The sequence below is a fragment of the Mycteria americana genome, chromosome 3, assembly GCF_035582795.1.
Source record: "Mycteria americana isolate JAX WOST 10 ecotype Jacksonville Zoo and Gardens chromosome 3, USCA_MyAme_1.0, whole genome shotgun sequence".
NCBI classification, from domain to species: Eukaryota; Metazoa; Chordata; class Aves; order Ciconiiformes; family Ciconiidae; genus Mycteria; species Mycteria americana.
In genome coordinates this window covers 79,526,855-79,546,093 of record NC_134367.1, presented here as the reverse complement: position 1 = coordinate 79,546,093, position 19,239 = coordinate 79,526,855, and the positions used below count along the sequence as shown (strand labels likewise).

The window sequence follows — 19,239 nt, the reverse complement described above, 5'->3', positions numbered from 1 at the left end:
AAAGCGGCTACTGTACAAGTACAGCAGAAGCCACGTGCTTTTGCCGGAAGGCCAAGCAGCCCTGTGGCCGGCTGGCGAGCGTGGGGAGAGCGCGCAGAGGGGGCTGTGCTGGGGCTGCCTCCGTCCTGCCTCTCTCCTGCTGCATCTGCACAAGGTGCCTGGAGCACGCTTTTCCTCCATGTTATATGCAGCAACACCCGTAGTGAAAATCAGAAAATACAGCTGCACAAAAAGTGCTTGTTTTACACCTGTCTAGTGAGACCATTGCCTTTTCATTTAATCTGATACTTTTTGAGAATCTCAGAACTACTTATGAATATCACCAGAAGCCCACGACACATCTTCCTTAGCCCCTGTGTTCGATAAGGAGCACTAGGCCTGCATTTTACCACAGCTCATTTTGGCACTAAGTTGGGGCAAGATCTGCAGATGTTCTGGGGATGCAGCACCTCATGTTGTGATGCAGACAGCTCCGGGTGCAAAAGGAGGCAGCGACCACCGGCCGAACCACCCTGACGTGGCAGCTTCTCTCTTTGGAAAGTCTGGCGTGGGTTTAACAACACACTGAAACACTTTCTGAAGAGGAAGACCAGGAGAATCGGGTATCTCAGTGGAGCTATGGGGCATAGTTAAGGAGCTGCTGTGGCCGTTGCAGCACACGAATAAAGAAACTGTGCATACTGCAGCCAGTCTGAACTGAAGAGAGATTTCTGCTAAAGTTGCAGCAGCCACCTCCTTTGCTGCTTTATCAGCTGTGGGCCAAGTGTAAGTCACAGGCACGCTGAATAGAGGCACCGTCAGGGTGACAATCTCTCGCTGTGGAGGAAAAAAATTGTTCTGGTCTGTCCAACCAGACTGCTCAGGGACTGAGAGGAATTTGGCAGGTCCCTTCACAGCTCTGACAATGATTTGTTGTGTGGTTTGGGGCAGCCTGTCCTTTTAATCACTGTATCGCAGCTTGCGCACACGTTAAAGCAAAAAGCATGCATACTTAGCGTGACTGTCTTGCGATTTATATTTATATAGCATATTGTGAATTAGAAGCATTACATATCATCTATTGCTGTTGTTACTAAATCAGTAGCAGACTGCTTCAGGTTATGTTATTTTGAGTTTTGTGTCAGTAGCTGAGTCTGGTTTTGGTTTGGACTTTTTTTAGGCCATATATATACATTTATAGTCCTGCATTATTAATAGTTGCTTAAAATTTTCCACAGCTCTGGATATTTCCTTTCACAGGAAAATACAACAGAAAAGGAATCTGGAATATACTGCTTGCTACAGTACCATAGTGATAGTAGTACTGCACACAGTGGTAGTAATACTTGCTGCAATAAATTCTGCTGGTTTGTACAAGGCAGGCAGATCCTAACAGGTGCACATGTGTGTAACTCCATTAACTTGACAAGAGCTATATTAGTTTAGCCAAGGAAGCAGCCCTGAGGATCTTTTTATATGTTAGAGTTATTGGTTGAGAGGGACACATTCAGTCACTGTGCTTGTATTTATGAGGAGTCATTCAGTCAGGGTGTCCTTGGCTTTTTGAGAATGTCTCAACTAAACTGGGAGAACAACATTATTCTAAGGAGAAATAGCTAGTAGAATTTTTTCCATTCACCTCTTTTTGAGGTTTTTCCTTCTTTTATTCAAATGCGGACAACAGCCATCTACCTGCATCAGCTCTCTGTTGCACTTTCACTTGTTGCACTGCTATTAATTCAGAATCAAATCATTGATACGGCTTCAAATGCGTACCTCAACCGTGGACAACTACTGACCATCATTATCACTGCAAATGCATGCCAGCCATGATGACTACGAAACCTCTGATATATATTGAAGTATGCACTATTATAACTGACGCATAAAATTCTAGACATGTACTTAAATGTGTTTCACCATAATTAAGCCATAAAAAATGCATGCAAAAGCAGCCAAGTATTTATCCTCATTAACAAAAGAGATTTTTCAAAAGTTGTTTCCCTGCAAACACCATTGTTTTAAATCTGTGCTCTGTGCCTAGTTCTTAGAGAGAACTAACCACATTTAAAGTTGGAAGCCTTGAAATCCAAGCCAATAATGGTATTATGATTTTCTGAAAACATCATCCATTCCTTTTCAGTAAACCTGTTATTCAAAAGTACTGCTGCTGTTTTCTAGCAATAAGAAATCATGCCAAAATACTGTACTCCTAATGAGTTTCTAGTAGAATGAGTCTTTAGCCATTCCCTGTGCAGTTGCATTTGAGATTCCAAAATACAGAGATCTCCCTTGGATTATTTTATAGCTATTTTTTGTTTCATATTTATCATTTAAATCTGCGAAGTGAGAAATATTAATCAGTGCTCTCAACTGGGCCAATGATCGAAGCTCTTTGATTGACATCCCAAAGGCAAAAGATGCTGAATACAGAGAAGTGATATATTGAGCAGATTTCTTTCTAGCTTAGGAATGGGCAGAGTTTGGTTACATGGCCAAATGCAATCTCTGGCCACTCTCTTGTTCATTACAACAGCATGGCCCAAAGAGCCAAGTGATTACCACTAGCTTCAACTCAGATCTCCCCGACAGTAAATGTCTACACATTTTCATTTCTGACAAACCCACCTGACAAGTAATTTCTATTAATTTATCAGCAGATATACAAGCATATGCCAATATTATGAACATATCCATTTTTTATGTCAAAGAGGTCATTTTAAAAGTATTATTATTTTAAGACTCACCAGGTGGTTTGATTTCTAAATGACACTTCTTGTAAGTGCCATTATTTATGGGCAAACAAAACTATAGGCATCAAAAAGAGAGCCTACGCCTTCAGAATCTAAACTAATTATTGCTCCATCTGGCTTTGGCATATAGTCAGCATGGCTCTCATTTGCACAGGGTTTGAGCTGTCCTCTCCTAGAATAATGATTAATAGAAGAATTTTAAATATTAATTTGTTTAAACTGTAGAAATTGCTTGTTTTGTGCTTAGTGCTGCTAGCCAGCTTACTACACTGTTCTTCATTTATTCCAGATAATTGATAAGAGCAAGAGAGACCCCTCTGAAGAAATTGAGATCCTCTTGCGATATGGACAGCATCCAAACATCATTACTCTTAAAGATGTGAGTAGTCTTTGAGCACTTCATCCGTAAATGATTTTCATCTTACGGTCAGGCTCACCTTCTAGTTCTAGAAAATTCTTCAGTTGAAGGTCAGAGCTAAAACCAGACCATTGAAATCAAGGAAAAAAAAGTGACTTAACAAATTACTGGATAGCAGTTGGAAAGACTGGTCAGGTTATACATTCTGCAATTACTGTCTAACCAACTGTAAATAAAACCAAAGGGGCACAGTGCTGGAGAACAACAAAATGTGTTTGGTTTTGCAGCACTTTTCAGAAGTGGGATCTCCCTAGTTGGGTGTTTCGGAGCAAGTTGCTGAGCTCATGCAGTGGTGCTGCTGGGCAGGGGATGCTCTTTCACGAGCAGCAGCCCTTCCCATGCAGCCTGTGGTACCTGCTGTGTTGGGAAGAGGAGAGCTCACAGAGTCGCTAGGGTTTCCCCCGATGGTGTTTTAATGCCAGGGAGTATTTACCTTCTACTCAAGCAGCCTGAGAAGACATGAAGGTATCTTTCTTCAGCATTCCATGTGAAGAATAGCCTTCGCTATGCTTACAGGCAGTCATGACCTTTAGTCAGAGATGTTTTACTTACGCTGCCTGCAGTCTCACCTAGGATTGTCCACACCGTGTCAGATTCAGAGCTTACAGAACAAAAAATCCTGCTGGTGTCAGTGGCCAGTATGTTATGGTTCAGACCTTAGAGAAGAACATAAAAAATTTCTAATTACATGCCCTCAGGAAACTTTCACCTGATTCCTAAGTGTTAAAGAGTATCTTAATATCTGTGCAAAAAAGGTTTTATATTCCTTTCCAAAAACAATTAGCATTCATGACTATAACTCCGCCTGTTATTGCAGTCCAGATAAAGGATTATGACATGAAAATGGCTGTCTTCCAATTTAGACAAAAAATGTCTTTTACCCCTTGCAATTGATGTTGAAGGTAAATACATCTTGCGGCTAATGTCAACAACGTATTCACCAGAATTGCAAATATAAACTATATAATATCATTGGAAGCAGGTCTTGGCCAACAGTATAATACAGTTCGTTTAGCTGATCATGAGTCAAAGGGAAATATTGATATTTGAAATGGCAGATGTTACCCTGTAGAAGTGGAAAGAGAGAACACTACTGAGAAGGAGGCTTGGGTGAGAGCCAGCAGACATTTCAGGCTGTGTGAAGTGGTGCTGCTTTTAGCAGCTTGGTCTACTTTGCTGACGTGACAGCAGATCGGGAAAGCTACGCTTCTGTGTGGACAAATCGGCAAGCTGCTACAGACGCGAGAAAAAAGTGATGATTAAGTAATTTTATAAAGTTGCCTTTTCCGTTATTAAGCGTAATAAGCACATTTCCCACACATTAGCTGACATTTTCTTCTTGCAACATCTCACACAAGCAGGCCAACACTGTGATTAAAGGACCAACCTTCACCAAGCTAATGGGTCCAAAACATATATTTATTCTACTACTCTTCCAGGTCTATGATGATGGGAAATATGTGTACCTGGTGATGGAGCTGATGCGGGGAGGTGAGCTCCTGGACCGCATTCTTCAGCAGAAGTGCTTCTCGGAGCGGGAAGCCAGCGCTGTGCTGTGCACCATCACCAGAACTGTGGACTACCTGCACTCTCAGGGTGTAAGCATTGCTTTTTTGGCTATCCACATCAACCTTCTTAAAAATCTGAGTTTTAGAAAAAGCAAATAGCTGTGATTTTGCTTCTCTGAAATGTAAATACGTTTTTTTTCCCCCAAAAAAAATTTCTCCATATTTATAATTACATTTGGTTTGTGAAATAGGGTCATAGGCTTTTTAGCCATTTCCCAGCTGAACTGCAGTATGTTAAGTGGTATTTTCATCTCCAAATTACACTGATTTTCCTTGTTGTACCTTGTTGAGATACTAGTTGTTTACTTTTTATTGCAGTCCTTATTGCAGTACCTGATCTTTTAACAGAATTTCAAATAGGGTAGCTGAATCAGCAGATAGGTAGAAAACCAAATGCTCAGCTTTCCAAATGAAGTGGCAGTTTGAGCAGCTGATGGGAAAGGTTTCTGACATGCTGTTAAAGAGCTGGCTTTTAAACTCTAAGCTCTCTATATTCGGCAGTTTGAAAATCTCTCCTTTTCCGCTTTTCAGGGACAAGCAGTTTGGCTGACTAGTCAAGTATTTGCTGCTTTTTCTGTTTTGTGGTTAAAACAAGTGCATTTTGTGCTTGGGCTTTTATGTTTTCATGATAGTTTTCAGTCTTGCTATAACAAATAAAGGCTGTTTTCCCACCACTGAAATGCAGCATGTCTGGTAAAACACGCAGCCACTTGAAGTTGCATGCCTACAGAAAGGATTTTTGTGAATACATTTTGAAATAAGGAAAAAAAAAATCCCCCCCTTCAGGTGTGAGCCACTCACATAGACAGTCGCAAGAAGACCCTTACACACATTTCTCCTATGACGGGACTTCTTCTTCGCCTTTCAGCTGAATATTTAGGGCCGTCAGGTTCCAGGAGACTCTGACGCCGAGGTGTTTGTACAGCAACCCCCCTCTGACTGCCCTCAGGAAAGGTGTCCCGCCTTAGAGCAGCAGCCTCCATCTTAATACATATCCAGCAGAGGCTGTCAAACATGTTCTTCCTGATTTTAACAGACTTTTACCTTTTTTTTTTCCTTCATTTGCCCAAGGCTTTTAAGCAACTTCTCTCCAAAACTTAAATATTTTAGGCATGAGCTCTTGACCTACCTCAGGCAGCAGACCAGAAATGGCAGCCAAGCCTGGATGCTCCCTGAACTCCTCTCCTCACTTGTTACTCACTGCTTTCTTGTTAAGGTGGTGCACCGAGATCTAAAGCCAAGTAATATCCTCTACATGGATGAGTCAGGAAACCCAGACTCCATCAGGATCTGTGACTTCGGGTTTGCCAAGCAGCTGAGAGCGGAGAACGGGCTGCTCATGACTCCCTGCTACACGGCCAACTTTGTGGCCCCTGAGGTAGGATTGCATTTCAAAGCCGTGAGTAACGAGCGTGTCCTAGGAAGCAGTCCATCCTCGCTGCCTTTTCCTCGCTGCCTTCACAAGAGGAGCAAGGCAGAAACCAGGCTACCGGCACCTGGACAGCCTCTGTTACCATAACTTTCCTATTCCTGGTCTTGTCAGGCCGGTTGTTTTTCTCCCGACAGAAGCCGGTGTCTGTCTCAGACTGACGTATGCAATGATTTGGCTCATTACTAGGATAAATACCTCTTTTTCTGTAGCTGCTTCTGCTCAGACTGCTTCCCCTCTAGTGCACTACGTCAAAACAGGATAAGGCTTAAAAGGGAAATCTTGGTATCAGGAATAAGACTCAAAAGAAAAATCCATGCATGAAATCCGTACCACAATGAAGTCAGTGGGAGCTTTATCATTGACTTCATTGAGCTAAAGAAACATCTCTCCTCTTGGGCTTTCCTAGCACCAGTCCCCCTGTTATGGGGGACGTAGGAAAGGGCTGCTTTCCTGTTTTTGCAGACAGGGAGATGGAGGCAGACCAAACAGCCTGCCCCCAGGCACGGGGAGAGGTGGCTCTGCATCGCTGGCGAGTGCTGTTCTTTTCATGCAGCCCCATGGGAGTGGGTTTGGGTCCCACAGCTGATTGAACGGCTTGGGCTGTTTGCTGTGTTTGACCCTGGAGACATTCATAGCTGTTTCCTTCCGATGAAGGAGCAAGAGGTTAATTTCCTGGGTAATTGTCCATTTCTTGGAGTAATGCTTATCAGCAATTTTAATATTTGCAATACACAACTTCAGATGTGTGTCTGCCTCTGCTTGTTATGGTCCTTATAAGAAAAATACAAAACTATTGCCTTTCAATACTTCATCTGTCCTCTGCTGGCAAATACCACATTCTCTTGGTTGGTATCATTCAGCAATCTTTTCTTCCCCATAACTCTCCTCCATCCAATGTTCATCTGCATGGTACGTAACTGGGCAGTGAAAAATGGGATGATCTTTCTGTATATGGTCCTTTCGTGATATCAGAAGATACAGGAATCACAGCTTTCCAGCATCAGAAGGAGAATTTGTTAAATTGAGACCATTGCCAGGGCAGTATAAATTTGAAGCAGATTTTTTTCAGCAAAAAATCTTCCATTGCTAAGACAGATCGGTTTGTTATCTTATTGCTGTTTGGTTGGGTTTTCATTTTAGAAACTGGAATGAGCTGTTTAAAATCTATCAAAATAAGTTAAAAAAGTTCTGCGGCACCACAGCAGTTCAATTTCTAAACCAAAAAATGATCACGCTTGCAAGATTTAAAGCACTGAGATTTTCTCCAAGATACAATGCGCTTAAAATAGGTGTAGCTATTTTTCATGATGGGCTATTTTGTATAGTGTCTGTAATCACAAACGTTGCCAGCCCAATGCAGTTTCAGATCCGACTCTTCTGATTTGAACTGAAAGCAGAAATCACGCTCCCAGACGTGTGTGATGGGTAAGACAGGTCCTGCTAATGCAGGAAACGTTGGAGGTTAATTGAAACATTACCAGAACTGGCAGAGAGCTTACATAAAGCCTTAAGTGCTTTCACATTTCACCTGTGGTATAACGCTGCCCTCCAGCCTAGACTTGACTTTCCCGTTCCCTGTCTGAGCCCCGCTGCGACGTCTGCCATACGCCCATGAAACTAAACAAGGCAGCAGAAAGTCAGCTGAGCTGATGACACAAGGGGAGGGTGGCAGAGGAAGGATGACATGTTTGCCCGCTTGAATCTTCCTTTATTTTGGAAACATTTAATCTGGGGCTTAGAGGAGGACATGAGCAAAGACGAAGGCTGTCCAAGAGAAAGACGCGCGCTGCCACCTAGTGCGAGGCATGCTGTGTGCGGGAGTGACGAGCCAGGCTGGGTCAGGAGGGAAAACACAGCCAAAAGGGTCCTTTTGGATAAAGTAAAAGATTTTATTCTGCAGTCTTCCTCCAAAATCCGTGAAGAACTATTGTTTTGGCACTTGAAATGATGAGATTGTTTATTAGCTTTCATACAAGCACACATCCCTGCTTGTGTCACAACTGAGAAAAGCCTATATTTGTAACATTGTCAATCCAATAAATCAAAGCCTATTGAAATGAAAGGGGTTTGGATAAATATCTGAGCCATTACCAGAACTGGATGAACCCAGAGGAATGGGTTCATCCAGTTCATCCAGAGGATGAACCCAGAGGAATCACCACAATGCCCTGACATGTGCAGCACTAAGAACCAGCTCACGCATGTATTTCAGAGCCCACCAAATTCTCTTTTAGGGTCACCTAGATCCCTTCATGGGTTGTAAACTCTTCAGCATCCATTAGAGTAGGACACCAGTGCATCTTTTGCAAAGCTCTTTCCCTGACTGACTTGTTTCTGAGACAGATGCCTGTTCCTGTTTGATAGCATCTGCCCCCTAGATCAAACACTAATCTTGGCGGCCAAAATTTCCAACAGTTGCTCCTGCCAGCTCAGTGTTCTCACGTTAACCACAGTTGCACAGACCCGTTGGAGACATTTTGAAGTAACAGTGACACTAACTGATCACTCTCCCTAGATCCTGCTGTTATCCGTGGGGTAAAGTTGCTGTTGATAAAAAGTAATTCCCAGCAAAGCTTTCTCTAGACACTGGCACAGAGTCAATGCCCCTGTTATCTAGCAGCGTTCTTGCAAACTGAATGACAGCACACAGCGACACCTGCCCATCATTTTGGGGTTGTGTAACCATTTGCTTAATACCCGGCTCCACTAAACATCATCACTGCCCCATTTTTATGTCCTTTGCCTTGGACTAGATTGTCCTTGGTTATTGGAGTAAGACAGCGATGGCAATGAAAATATAACTGTTCAAGAAGCAACGAGAATGGCCACACCAAAGAAAAATGTTGGGTATTCAGTCTCACAAGTGAAGCAAGAAGCAACTGAGTTTGTCAAATAGCAAAGAAGTTTTTCCCATGAAAACTAACATTAACAGAGGGGGAATGAATGCAGGAACTAAAGAAACAGAAACAATTAAAACAGCCAGAGAGCGTATATATGATGTGCAGGAGAGAGAGGCAGAAGCAGGATTTTACCGGCTTTGTCAACAGGAGGAAATGCGGCTTTTTCTCCAGTTTTTTTTCCAGGTAGCAAATGTTCGCTCAGCAGCATACCTGGCAGATGGCTGCTTTACCACTCATCATTTGTAAAATCTGTCGAGGCAACATCTTCTGGAACTGTTTTTCCTAGCAGTGCTTGCTCTTTTCTGTGGTAGACTTCAGACAGCTGAAATCACTCCTGGGTAATAAGGATGCAGGTCAGAGAAAGACTTGCTGAATTTGTACATTCCTTTTTCATGCGCTTTGCAAAAAATTAATGTATCTACTGATCCATCGGAAGGGGACAAAACTCTCCTTGTGTGTCAGAACTGAATAAACAGAAGGGCAGTTTGCTTTTACGAGCAAGTGGGAGATCTGGAGGTGGTCCTTGAGCTTTCTGAGCCAAACAAAAATATAGTTCTTCCCCTAATCTCAGCAATGCTGCCTCAGTTGGTGACTTCACTTTCACTTGGACCTGCACTTACTCAAATAGGCATTTCTTCTGGCATGCATTATCATAAGTGAAATCCAAATTTTACCCTTACTGTTATAACTCGCTATTGTGTACCAACGTTGAACCTACTGGTCAGATCTCTGCTGAGTACCATAGGTCTTGTTTTCCCCATAGGGAAAAGGGATCAAGTTTTAGCCTATTATCTGTTAAGTCCAGCCTAAATGTGGCTACTTTTCTTAATACAGAAGTAAGATAAGAATAAACTTTTTACCTTTCTTTGCAGTTGTCATGCTTCTTCACTCATCTGACATTAGATACACATTACTGTGCATCCATGCTTATCACTGCTTATCAGACATGCTTATCACTGTCACTCAGCCCTACGCTTGTTGTGTCCACAGTGTTCTTGGTAACCTTTATGAGGATACATGTTGAAGTATTAACGGGCTTTTTCTAAGAAATATTTTAAAACACTGAAATGTTGTTCTGCTTTGCTGTGTGTTAGATGGTCAGAGAGGCTCGCAGAGCCTGCAACAAACTGCACTCGTCTCTGTCACTGTGGAGGTGACGGCTGTGCTGGGCCTGAACGCTACCCAGCTCACTCCAGCCCGGGCTCCACACCACTACTGAACCTTCTGCTCCCGAGGCAGTCCCTGTTCAAGCCAGATACACACTTAAGCCCTGGAAATGTCAGCAGAAACAGCCACTAATAATTGATGCTTTTTGAAGACCAGAACTAAAAATTCAGGAATGCAGATCAACCTATTTTTGTCTCTCTCTTTCCTTCACATAGGTCCTTAAACGCCAAGGTTACGATGCAGCCTGTGACATCTGGAGCTTGGGGATCCTACTGTATACCATGTTGGCAGGGTGAGTGAAGAAGTTTTCCTAGAGCAGCAGTCTCCACTGGGCTCAGCACTGATTAAGCCAGAAAGGAGTCACAGATAGAGACAGCAAGCTATCTGGCCTCTTTGAGAAATGTGCTCAGCTCTACGAGGCAAGAAAATAGATGCCAAGACCTAGAATTAGAATAAGCTTTTCCAGAACGCATAAAGATCTTTGACACTTTACAAGTTGTTTAGGTTTTTAACAGCTTGTGCCCATAAGTGTTCACTGAGACCTAGACTCCTATAATGCTCACTCACCACTTCAGCAGCGTGGAAGTTTTACACTAGGAGTGTAGGAGTATGAAGAGCCCCATATCATGTTCACCTTACCCATAAGAGGATGTTCATTCCTTTCTATTAACACATGTACTCTCTTCAGCTACATTCATCTTCTACTGTTGTTATCGAGGTATCTGAGCACCTTTAAAGGCTAAAAAAAAAAACCCAAACATTGTTTTCAGATGCTATTTGAAAAATACGCCGTGGAAAGGACAGAAAGTAAATGAACAGACCAGCAAGAACAGCAACAGGCAGCAGGAACGTTTTGGGGTTACTTGGCAAAAAAAACCCTACCAATGTGTTGGCTGAAGTTAAATATTGACACAAGAAGACCCAGAGAGACAGACTGAAATAAGCAGTGAAGGATGGGAATAAGATGCATTAGGGTGAATGGGAAACACAGTGCGCAAACCCAGTCTGGAGTTACCAGGCTCCTGAATTTCCTTTCTCTTGCTGGCTGCAGGGTATGGTATGTGCACATTTATCGTCCCTAAGGGCAGCTCAAAACTTTTCAGTGACCTCTCACAGCTCTCTAATCTGCTTCACGATCATTCAGCTGTGGCAAGAAGCTTGGATTCATTCCTAGATTTATACAGAAAACAAAGAGTTGGACCCTGCCTTTCTGTTATTCATGTCCCTTGCCTCGTGGATTATAGAAAAGGTGCCAGGAGTTTCTATCATCCCATCTATTTTGTTCCTGAGTACAAATGTGTTCACCATTAGCTGAAAGATATTGTGACTTTCTGGGGCAGTCTCCCAGTCTGCGGGATCTCCAAAAACCTGTTTCTATTTGCCTAATGCCATAGATTTGCAGTGATACACAACCAGAACCAGTAAACTAAAATCAATACATTACCCACAGTCACATTTGTTTAGCTGATTATATTAAAAATGCTTCTTTTTAACGTGTGAAAAAAAAAATCCAAATATATTTGAATCTGAAATACACAAGTTAGTGGATATTAAATTTGCCAACAGGTGCTAGTAACTTGTATCTCACTTTTTTCTGCACTTACAAGAGCAAATAAGAGTAATGCAAACAGTTGAGAGTGCTGACTTCTCAGGTGCCACCACTGCACCTCAGATGGTCTTGTTCTTCCATCCGTAGGGATGGTCTTGTTCTTCCTCACCAGAGGAGAGGTAGTAGGAACTGACTATCATTTGCAGCTAGGATTTTATTCTCCTCCCATCACTATGAGCAGAGAGGGCTCAGACAGCCAGGACGAGAGCAGAGGCCTGGGATCCTGTTAATGCAGGTAGCGACAGACTTTGGAGTTTTAGCCAGTCCTTAACTCTTAGTGCCTCCCTCTTGATCGTTATAGATTGCAATAATATTATGTATCTCTTCGGGCTGAACTTCTGTGGAATCTGACATGTTTTTGAAAATTAGACAATACAGCACGAGGGATTGAATGTGCTACTAGAAACCAGGTGGGAGAGGAAGCTGTGGCCAAACCAACTGTTTAACAATCTAAAAACCAAACTGGCAAGTTTTGAGCAGAGAAAAGACAGATGGAAGGAAAAGTACAAAAATCCCAGATACCCCCTTCTTCTAAACCCACAGCTGTTCAAGATTGCAGAGTACAATTTGGCCTGGTAGATTTTAGTCAGCTGCAAAAATCTTATCACTTGTCACTTGATGAAGACAAAAAGTGTGCCCTCTGCCTGTGACACTAAACCTGGGTGCATATTACTAGTAATTTCTTACTGGCTAGATCAGGAAGATTTAAAATAACCTATTGCAGATCATTTGTTTTGCCCAACCGACTTGCACATTATGGTTTACAAAGCTCTGCAAAATAGATTATAAAGGGTTCTTTTTTCTTTTCCTTTTTTCTGTTTCAGATCCTAATTTTTATCCTTTATTATTTTTATCCTTTCTTGCCATTATCAAGGTACTTCTATTGGCAATAAAGCAGAGTTAAAACAATTAAAGAGGTAAAAACCTGTCTATTTTTTAAAAAGAATATTTCATTCCTAAAAAATGAGAACAGAACAAAAATTTAAAAAAACAATTGAGGAATCAGTCTTTTCCTCTGCAGAACAACTTAATATGAGGAACCACCAGACTGTAGAGTTTGAGTGAAAATGAAGCAGCGATGTCTGTGGTCCGTTCTGGAACCAAATTCCTGTTGTAATCAGTGGCAGTCAGCACTAGAGCCTAGAAATCATATACTTGCAAATTACACTGTATTTTTTTCTGTTTTTTAAAACAGGTTCACTCCTTTTGCAAATGGACCAGATGACACCCCAGAGGAGATTCTGGCCAGGATTGGCAGTGGCAAATATGCACTTACAGGAGGAAATTGGGATTCAGTATCTGATACTGCAAAGGTCAGTGAACGCTTTCTCAGATTTTTTTCTTCTTCTCTGAAATGGGCCTGCAGTCTGCAATTGTAACAAACTTAAGAGAGAGATAGTCAGAAGGGTTGTTTCTCAGTGCCTCATGAAATAAAAGCTTGCTTCTTTATGTTTCTATCACTCTGCATGAAACAGCATGTCGGGAATTTTGGTAGTTTATTTCATTAAACCAAACTATAATATAGCACCACCAATTGTGAATGCTCTTGAGATTTAAATAGCACAGAACTCTTTTTTGGTGCAAATGAACTTTTAACAGAAGTGTAGCGTAGTCAATGCCACAAATTCATGGTCTATAAGTGAATCACCTTTTTGCTCCTCAGAGTTAACCAGGAGCAGGCAGTTTACAAACTAGCATTTTTAACTCCTGTACAGTTCACAGTTTAGGCTGCCCATCTATCACAAAGCATGGAAAACCCAGGAGATAAAATTCACCTGGTGCTGAGACTTTTGGGCATGAAGCTGTGCACTGGTCTATGAGACAGGTAGATGGGCAGGAAAGCTGGCAAGCTTCCAGTTGCCTGGCATTAATCAGAAACTTTGACAAGATTTAGAGATTCCTGAAGAGATTTCAGTTTTAGCAACTGGTAGTATCCAACGGAAGAACATTGATATATCCCACCACAAAACTGCAAGCAATCCTAGTAACATATTCATCTTACTACCAACACCTATGACCCTCACAATGGATTTTTTATCAGATGTCCAGTTTTGAAATTAAAACGTTCAGACGTGGTAGAACCGATCTCATTGAATTTCAGCTGCCTGAATGTTAGATTTCTATTCTAAGCTTCTCTTGTAAGCATGCTTTGGAGTCAGTGAGGAGATGCCTCCAGATGGCATTCTCTCTAGGTGGAGTTTGTCACCCCTATGAGGTCACCAGTAATTAACACTCACTCAGTAAGATGAATACCCTCCACGTTATCTTTTGACTGGATTATCAACTGAGAGTTGAACATTACGCTTGAAAATTTTGAAGATCACACTTTACCCTTAAAAAATGTAAAGCATATCTAAAATGCATCCCTCTCTCCATTGGACATGCTGGTGATGACGCTGCCACCAGGAAGATCTTAGTAAAACCCACACTGCTATTAATTACTGTTTCCCTTTTACTGTTTTCTTCCTCTTAAACCCAGGACATTGTGTCAAAGATGCTTCATGTAGACCCTCATCAGCGCCTCACAGCAGTCCAGGTCCTAAGACATCCATGGATAGTGAACAGGGAGTATCTGTCTCAAAACCAACTCAGCAGACAGGACGTTCACCTGGTGAAGGTACATCCTACCCCCCTGTCTCTCCCTTCCTTGCAGAATGAGCTGTCATTTGTGTAAATATTCTGGAAACTAATAGAGAAATTGGGAAGATTATTTGCCACAGAGGCCAAATTTAATATGGCACCATATTAACAGTAACGATTTTTGACCTGTCACCTGCTCAATATTTTTAACTTCAAGCTGCATTGTAATGACCTGGTGGGACTCTCTGCATGTACTGCCACCGCTTTGAATCAGAGAGACCCAAGCTGTCTGCCAGCCTAAATGTTGTTATCATTTCATGGAAATCGTCCATGCACGTCCATTTTTTCAGGAGACTGAATAGGGAGAGGGAGGTGAAAAGCATCAAAGAACTTAATTTCAGCCCAGCATCTTCTTTTTCTCTGTTTTACAGGGTGCAATGGCAGCCACTTACTTTGCTTTAAACCGAGCACCTCAGGCACCAAGGCTGGAGCCTGTATTGTCCTCCAATCTGGCTCAGCGGAGGGGCATGAAAAGACTTACCTCTACCAGGTTGTAGCAGTACCCCCAAAAAGCCTCTTTGAAAACCCACAGTTTATTATTTGAGAGATTCATCTTTACTTGGCTAGCAGAACTTTTTGGACAACCTGCACATGAAATCGCCAGAACTAGCAGAAGCCCAGCGTAAGGCAAAGTTCTCCTTTGCTCCATCATTTCTTTTACATTCCAGCCAGGGTCCCAAGTTTAACAACTTCACAAAGATGTGCCAATTTTGCCAGTAGCTCTGTTTCCTTACTGAGATAAAGCCAAATAAAGTAGGTGTGCTCCACCCTTCCCATCCTAGGAAATACTGTTTTTGAGTCCTTAAGATGTTCCATGGGAACACCGTTTTCATTTTGTTTCTCAAGAAAAGCACTTTTTGCTATGAAGAGCGCAGTTTGAATATTTTCAGCTGTTCCAGGATGCATCATGAAGTGGCTCGGCTGGTCACCAGTAGACATCTACTAATCTCCACTCACTCCAGGAAGAGTGAAGGCTGCAGAGACACATGAATAATACCTTACTTGAAATAAGTGCTATACAACATGAAGGAGAGAGAGCTGTCAGTGGTGGAAATACCTTCTGATTTCAAGAAATCTTTTGCACTTTGCCCCTACCCTCTCTGGAATGAAGCCAGCACCGCTCGAGGAGTGCGTGCCACCAGCCCTGACTTACTCGGTCTCCGATAGCAGAAAACCTCTGAGAAACTCAGTCCTTTGAGGAAACTATTGGGTCTTATGAGACTGTAGGAAAGCATTCACATAAAACAGCGTGAGTAGGAGCCTGTGGGTCGGGGAAAAAGAGGTGTCTGGTCTCCACCAGCAAGCAGGAGGTCTGGGAGGACTAGGTGAGGGGAAACCGAGCAGAGGCAGGGAGTGGCACGGGCGACTTTGAGGACAGTAGGCAAAAAGACCCATGGCAGCGTGGTGGGGAGTACTGCCAAAGGGAACTAGCGTGCACATGCCTGGGGGGCAAACTGGGACTCCCTTTAAAAGCAAGGCATGGTCCCTCTTCAGCGGCTGGTACAGAAGAGGGTGGGTGGGCAGCCGGGCTGCCGAGGGGCCGGGTGGGTCAGCGCAGGCGTGCTCCCACGCCGTCACCGCGTCTGCTCACGGAGACCGGCTGTGGCGGGCCGGAGTGCCACCCTGGAGCAAGCGAGGCCATTTCCAGTCATTGCTCCCTGCCCTTCCCCGGCTGCGCACCCGAATCCGCCTCCGTCACCCAACGTTTCATGTTCCTGTCTGGCTGTTCCGCTCTGGCAGAGCTCAACTCCCTGTGCCACGCGTGTGTGCAGGGGGTGCCCGCTTCTGAAGAGTCCAGCTAACTCTGTTATAAGCTTTAAGAATAATAAATTATGAGGAGAAACGGGAGGATGCTCTGCTTTTATATTTATATAAATCTGTACATGTGTATTTATATACATATAAAACAAAAGTTCTGTACCCTAATACCTGGATTTTCCAGGTTCAGGAAAAGAAAACTGTGTTGAAACGGTCTCAGCAAAATGGACCTTTTTTCTCATTCCCTGATTTCAAAGAAAGCGAGGAAGGTTTGTGGTGCCGGATGTGAACTATTTTTTTATGCTTTTTCTTACCCATCTTGGCTTATGGTGGTCACAAGCTGACCAGGATTCTTCTTTATACTGCTTTTGTTAATTTTTGTTTTCCAAGTAAATTTTGTCACCTCAGATGCTTTGTGGGAAGAGCTAATGTGCTGTGTTGGCTTTTTTTCTGTTGTGACGGGAAAAAAAGAAAAATGTGAACATGGAGCTTCATATGCTAGAGATGGTGACTTGTCCTTGTTGCGTAGTGTGTGCATCTCGGTGCTGAACTGGAATTACCAGATCATTGCCTCAGAGTGTCCAAGGGAACAAGGAGTTGCATTTGCTATAGCAATATGCTTCCTAAAACTATCTCTGTTCCAATGTTGACTGAACTTTCTTTGTTTGAATTAGTCTATTTTTAAATTTAAATTTATTCTTAATAATTTAAACCGATATTTAATGTTCAGGTTTATGTGCTGTGCACAGAGGGCTGCTGCAAAGCAGCTCTCCTTGAAGCCCTTCTCTTTTCTAGAATAAACAGTGCTGTGAAACTTCACACAGTGGCTGAATTGGCTTGGACTGATGTGTGCAAACACGCGCAGGTGTGTGTCTATGGTTATGTACACAGCAGCCCTCATTCTCTCCTCCAGCTAAGCTGTGCTCAGTATCACCTTTTTGCTGCCTTTACACTTTTCCTCTTGTTAGAAGTTAAGTCTCAGACATTTCTGCTAGCAGCACACTGTGAGGCTACTCCACAGGCAGGGGATATCCTGGCTGATGCAGAAATGCTCTGGCCAGGCCTTTTTTCCCTGGAAGTGACTTCTATGCTGAAAGCAGGCAAGATGGGCACAAGGATGCTAAGGGCAACCTGGAAGGACGGCTGGATTTTCTGGGGTCCCAGCTGATTTACGCTGTTTCAACAAAATGTATTTTTAATGGTCAGTGTAATTGTATTGTATATGGGCAGAAAGTGTTGTAAATATTATGTACAGTTTTTGTCTCCCCCCTGAGATTTCCTGGTCATCTTTCATTGCTTCAGTTTGCTTTCTCTTCACAGCCATCGGAAACAGTCTAATCCCCTCTTGATATACTCAGTCTTAATTCTTTGAGCATTTTGAACATTTTTTTCATCTGAATATTATTGTAGGCCAAGTTTAAAGGATGATGCTCTTCCTGAAGTTTAATGGTTTGAATCTCTTCCTGATTTAGCTCTTTCTAATCCACCAGCTATCACCCTATTAACCACACAAGGTTTAGGCCACATACAGAATGATACACGTTGATGCTCATTAATTACTTTATAAGCCTATAAGTTACATATAATGGGGTTTGCTTATTAAGATTTTGTTGCCAGTGCATCCAGATGTATGCACATGTGTGTATTTATGCAAATACATACACAAAAAACGTGCTGTCCCAGCTTGTCCAAATGAATAGAAGTGTAGTCAGTACTCGAGGTGATACCCAGAAGAGTTTTGTCTGCGGCGTTCTTGAAAATCTGTCACTGAAAACGGTAGCGGTTGCTCTGGGTGTGCATAGGCAGCTGTGCCCATCCATGGAAGAAGCTGTCCTGTCCAGCCTCCCCTCTCTCCCAGCTGTGCATCCCCATGGACCCCCACAGCAGATCAGCCCCCCTCCCCAGGCTTGGCATGGGAGGTGCTCTTCTGAGGGCTTTGTGACCTGTTCCAGTCAAGATGAGCCCAGTTAAACCATTTCCACTGTCAGTCTTGCTGATCCAGCTCACTTAGACTGAAATACAAGAGCCTCCAGCAGCAAATCCAAGGGACAGTCGCTCCTGGCAGAGGGGCAGGAACACGCCGTTGGCTCTCGTCATTTCAGACTGATAGTACCCACCGCTTCCCCCAGCCCAGATGGATCCAGGCGGAGGTGCATAGCCATGGCTTAATTACTGCTACAGCTGCTTTTATACCAGCATCTCCTTTCCAGACTCCTTGCTACAGTATAGCTCAGCAATAAGCATTTATTCTTTCTAGAAGAAAACTTAACTGAAGAATGCTTAGCCTCTCTCTCTCTCTCTCTCTCGATATTTTTACTAAATGTTACATTCAACTCCTGAAAGTCTAAAAATCACTTTGAATTAGATCATACCATCTTGAAGGTTATTAGGCCGCAAAGTGACCTAGTGCCTTAGGCTATTTCAAATAGTATAGTTACATTTCTGAACCATCAAGGTGTGCAAAGCAATGACCGTCCAAGGCATACTAACGTGTATCTGCCAGACATAGTCAGCTCATCTGGAGAGTCACTTCAAAAACTGTTGTTCAGCTCAGTAGACAGGAGTCTGCCCAGCAAGGAGGAGGCATCTCCCCACATTTCACAAAGCTGGACCCCACCTCTGCAGCTCCAGCACTTTGAAGAAGCCAAATGGTTCTTATGCAATGGGAAGAGTTGCACCGGTTCCTACACAGCACCACAGCTTGTGTATATGGCAAACGTGTTGGAGATGCTGCTCAGAGGAAGAGCTGATCCCTGTCCCCTGTTAATTTTTACTTGTTTAAAGTCTGTTTAATTTTTTCAAGCAAGTTTTAACAGCAGATAGCATTTATAAAGCCTGACTTTTTCAGCAAACCACAAGTGACCCTCACAGACACTTTGTAATCAATCTCTACATCTGAAAAAAATGACCATCTGACAACAGATTTTAGATCATCTTGAGCAGTTCCCTGAGACTGCCCCTGAATAGTGGGCATAACCCAAGCAGAGAGAGCTGAGAGAAGGACAGCTTGTGTGA

At 42.9% G+C, this 19,239-nt stretch overlaps 1 protein-coding gene across 1 annotated transcript in view; it reads left to right on the top strand.

The window, feature by feature from the left end:
- RPS6KA2 (ribosomal protein S6 kinase A2) overlaps nt 1-19,239 on the top strand; it is a 179,542-nt gene extending 160,303 nt beyond the window's left edge. The window contains exons 15-21 of the mRNA XM_075499116.1: nt 3,022-3,111; nt 4,590-4,748; nt 5,935-6,096; nt 10,433-10,509; nt 13,022-13,139; nt 14,306-14,443; nt 14,838-19,239. Coding sequence (XP_075355231.1) covers nt 3,022-3,111; nt 4,590-4,748; nt 5,935-6,096; nt 10,433-10,509; nt 13,022-13,139; nt 14,306-14,443; nt 14,838-14,963 — 870 coding nt within the window. The 3' untranslated portion in view covers nt 14,964-19,239. The remainder of the gene's footprint in view (nt 1-3,021; nt 3,112-4,589; nt 4,749-5,934; nt 6,097-10,432; nt 10,510-13,021; nt 13,140-14,305; nt 14,444-14,837) is intronic.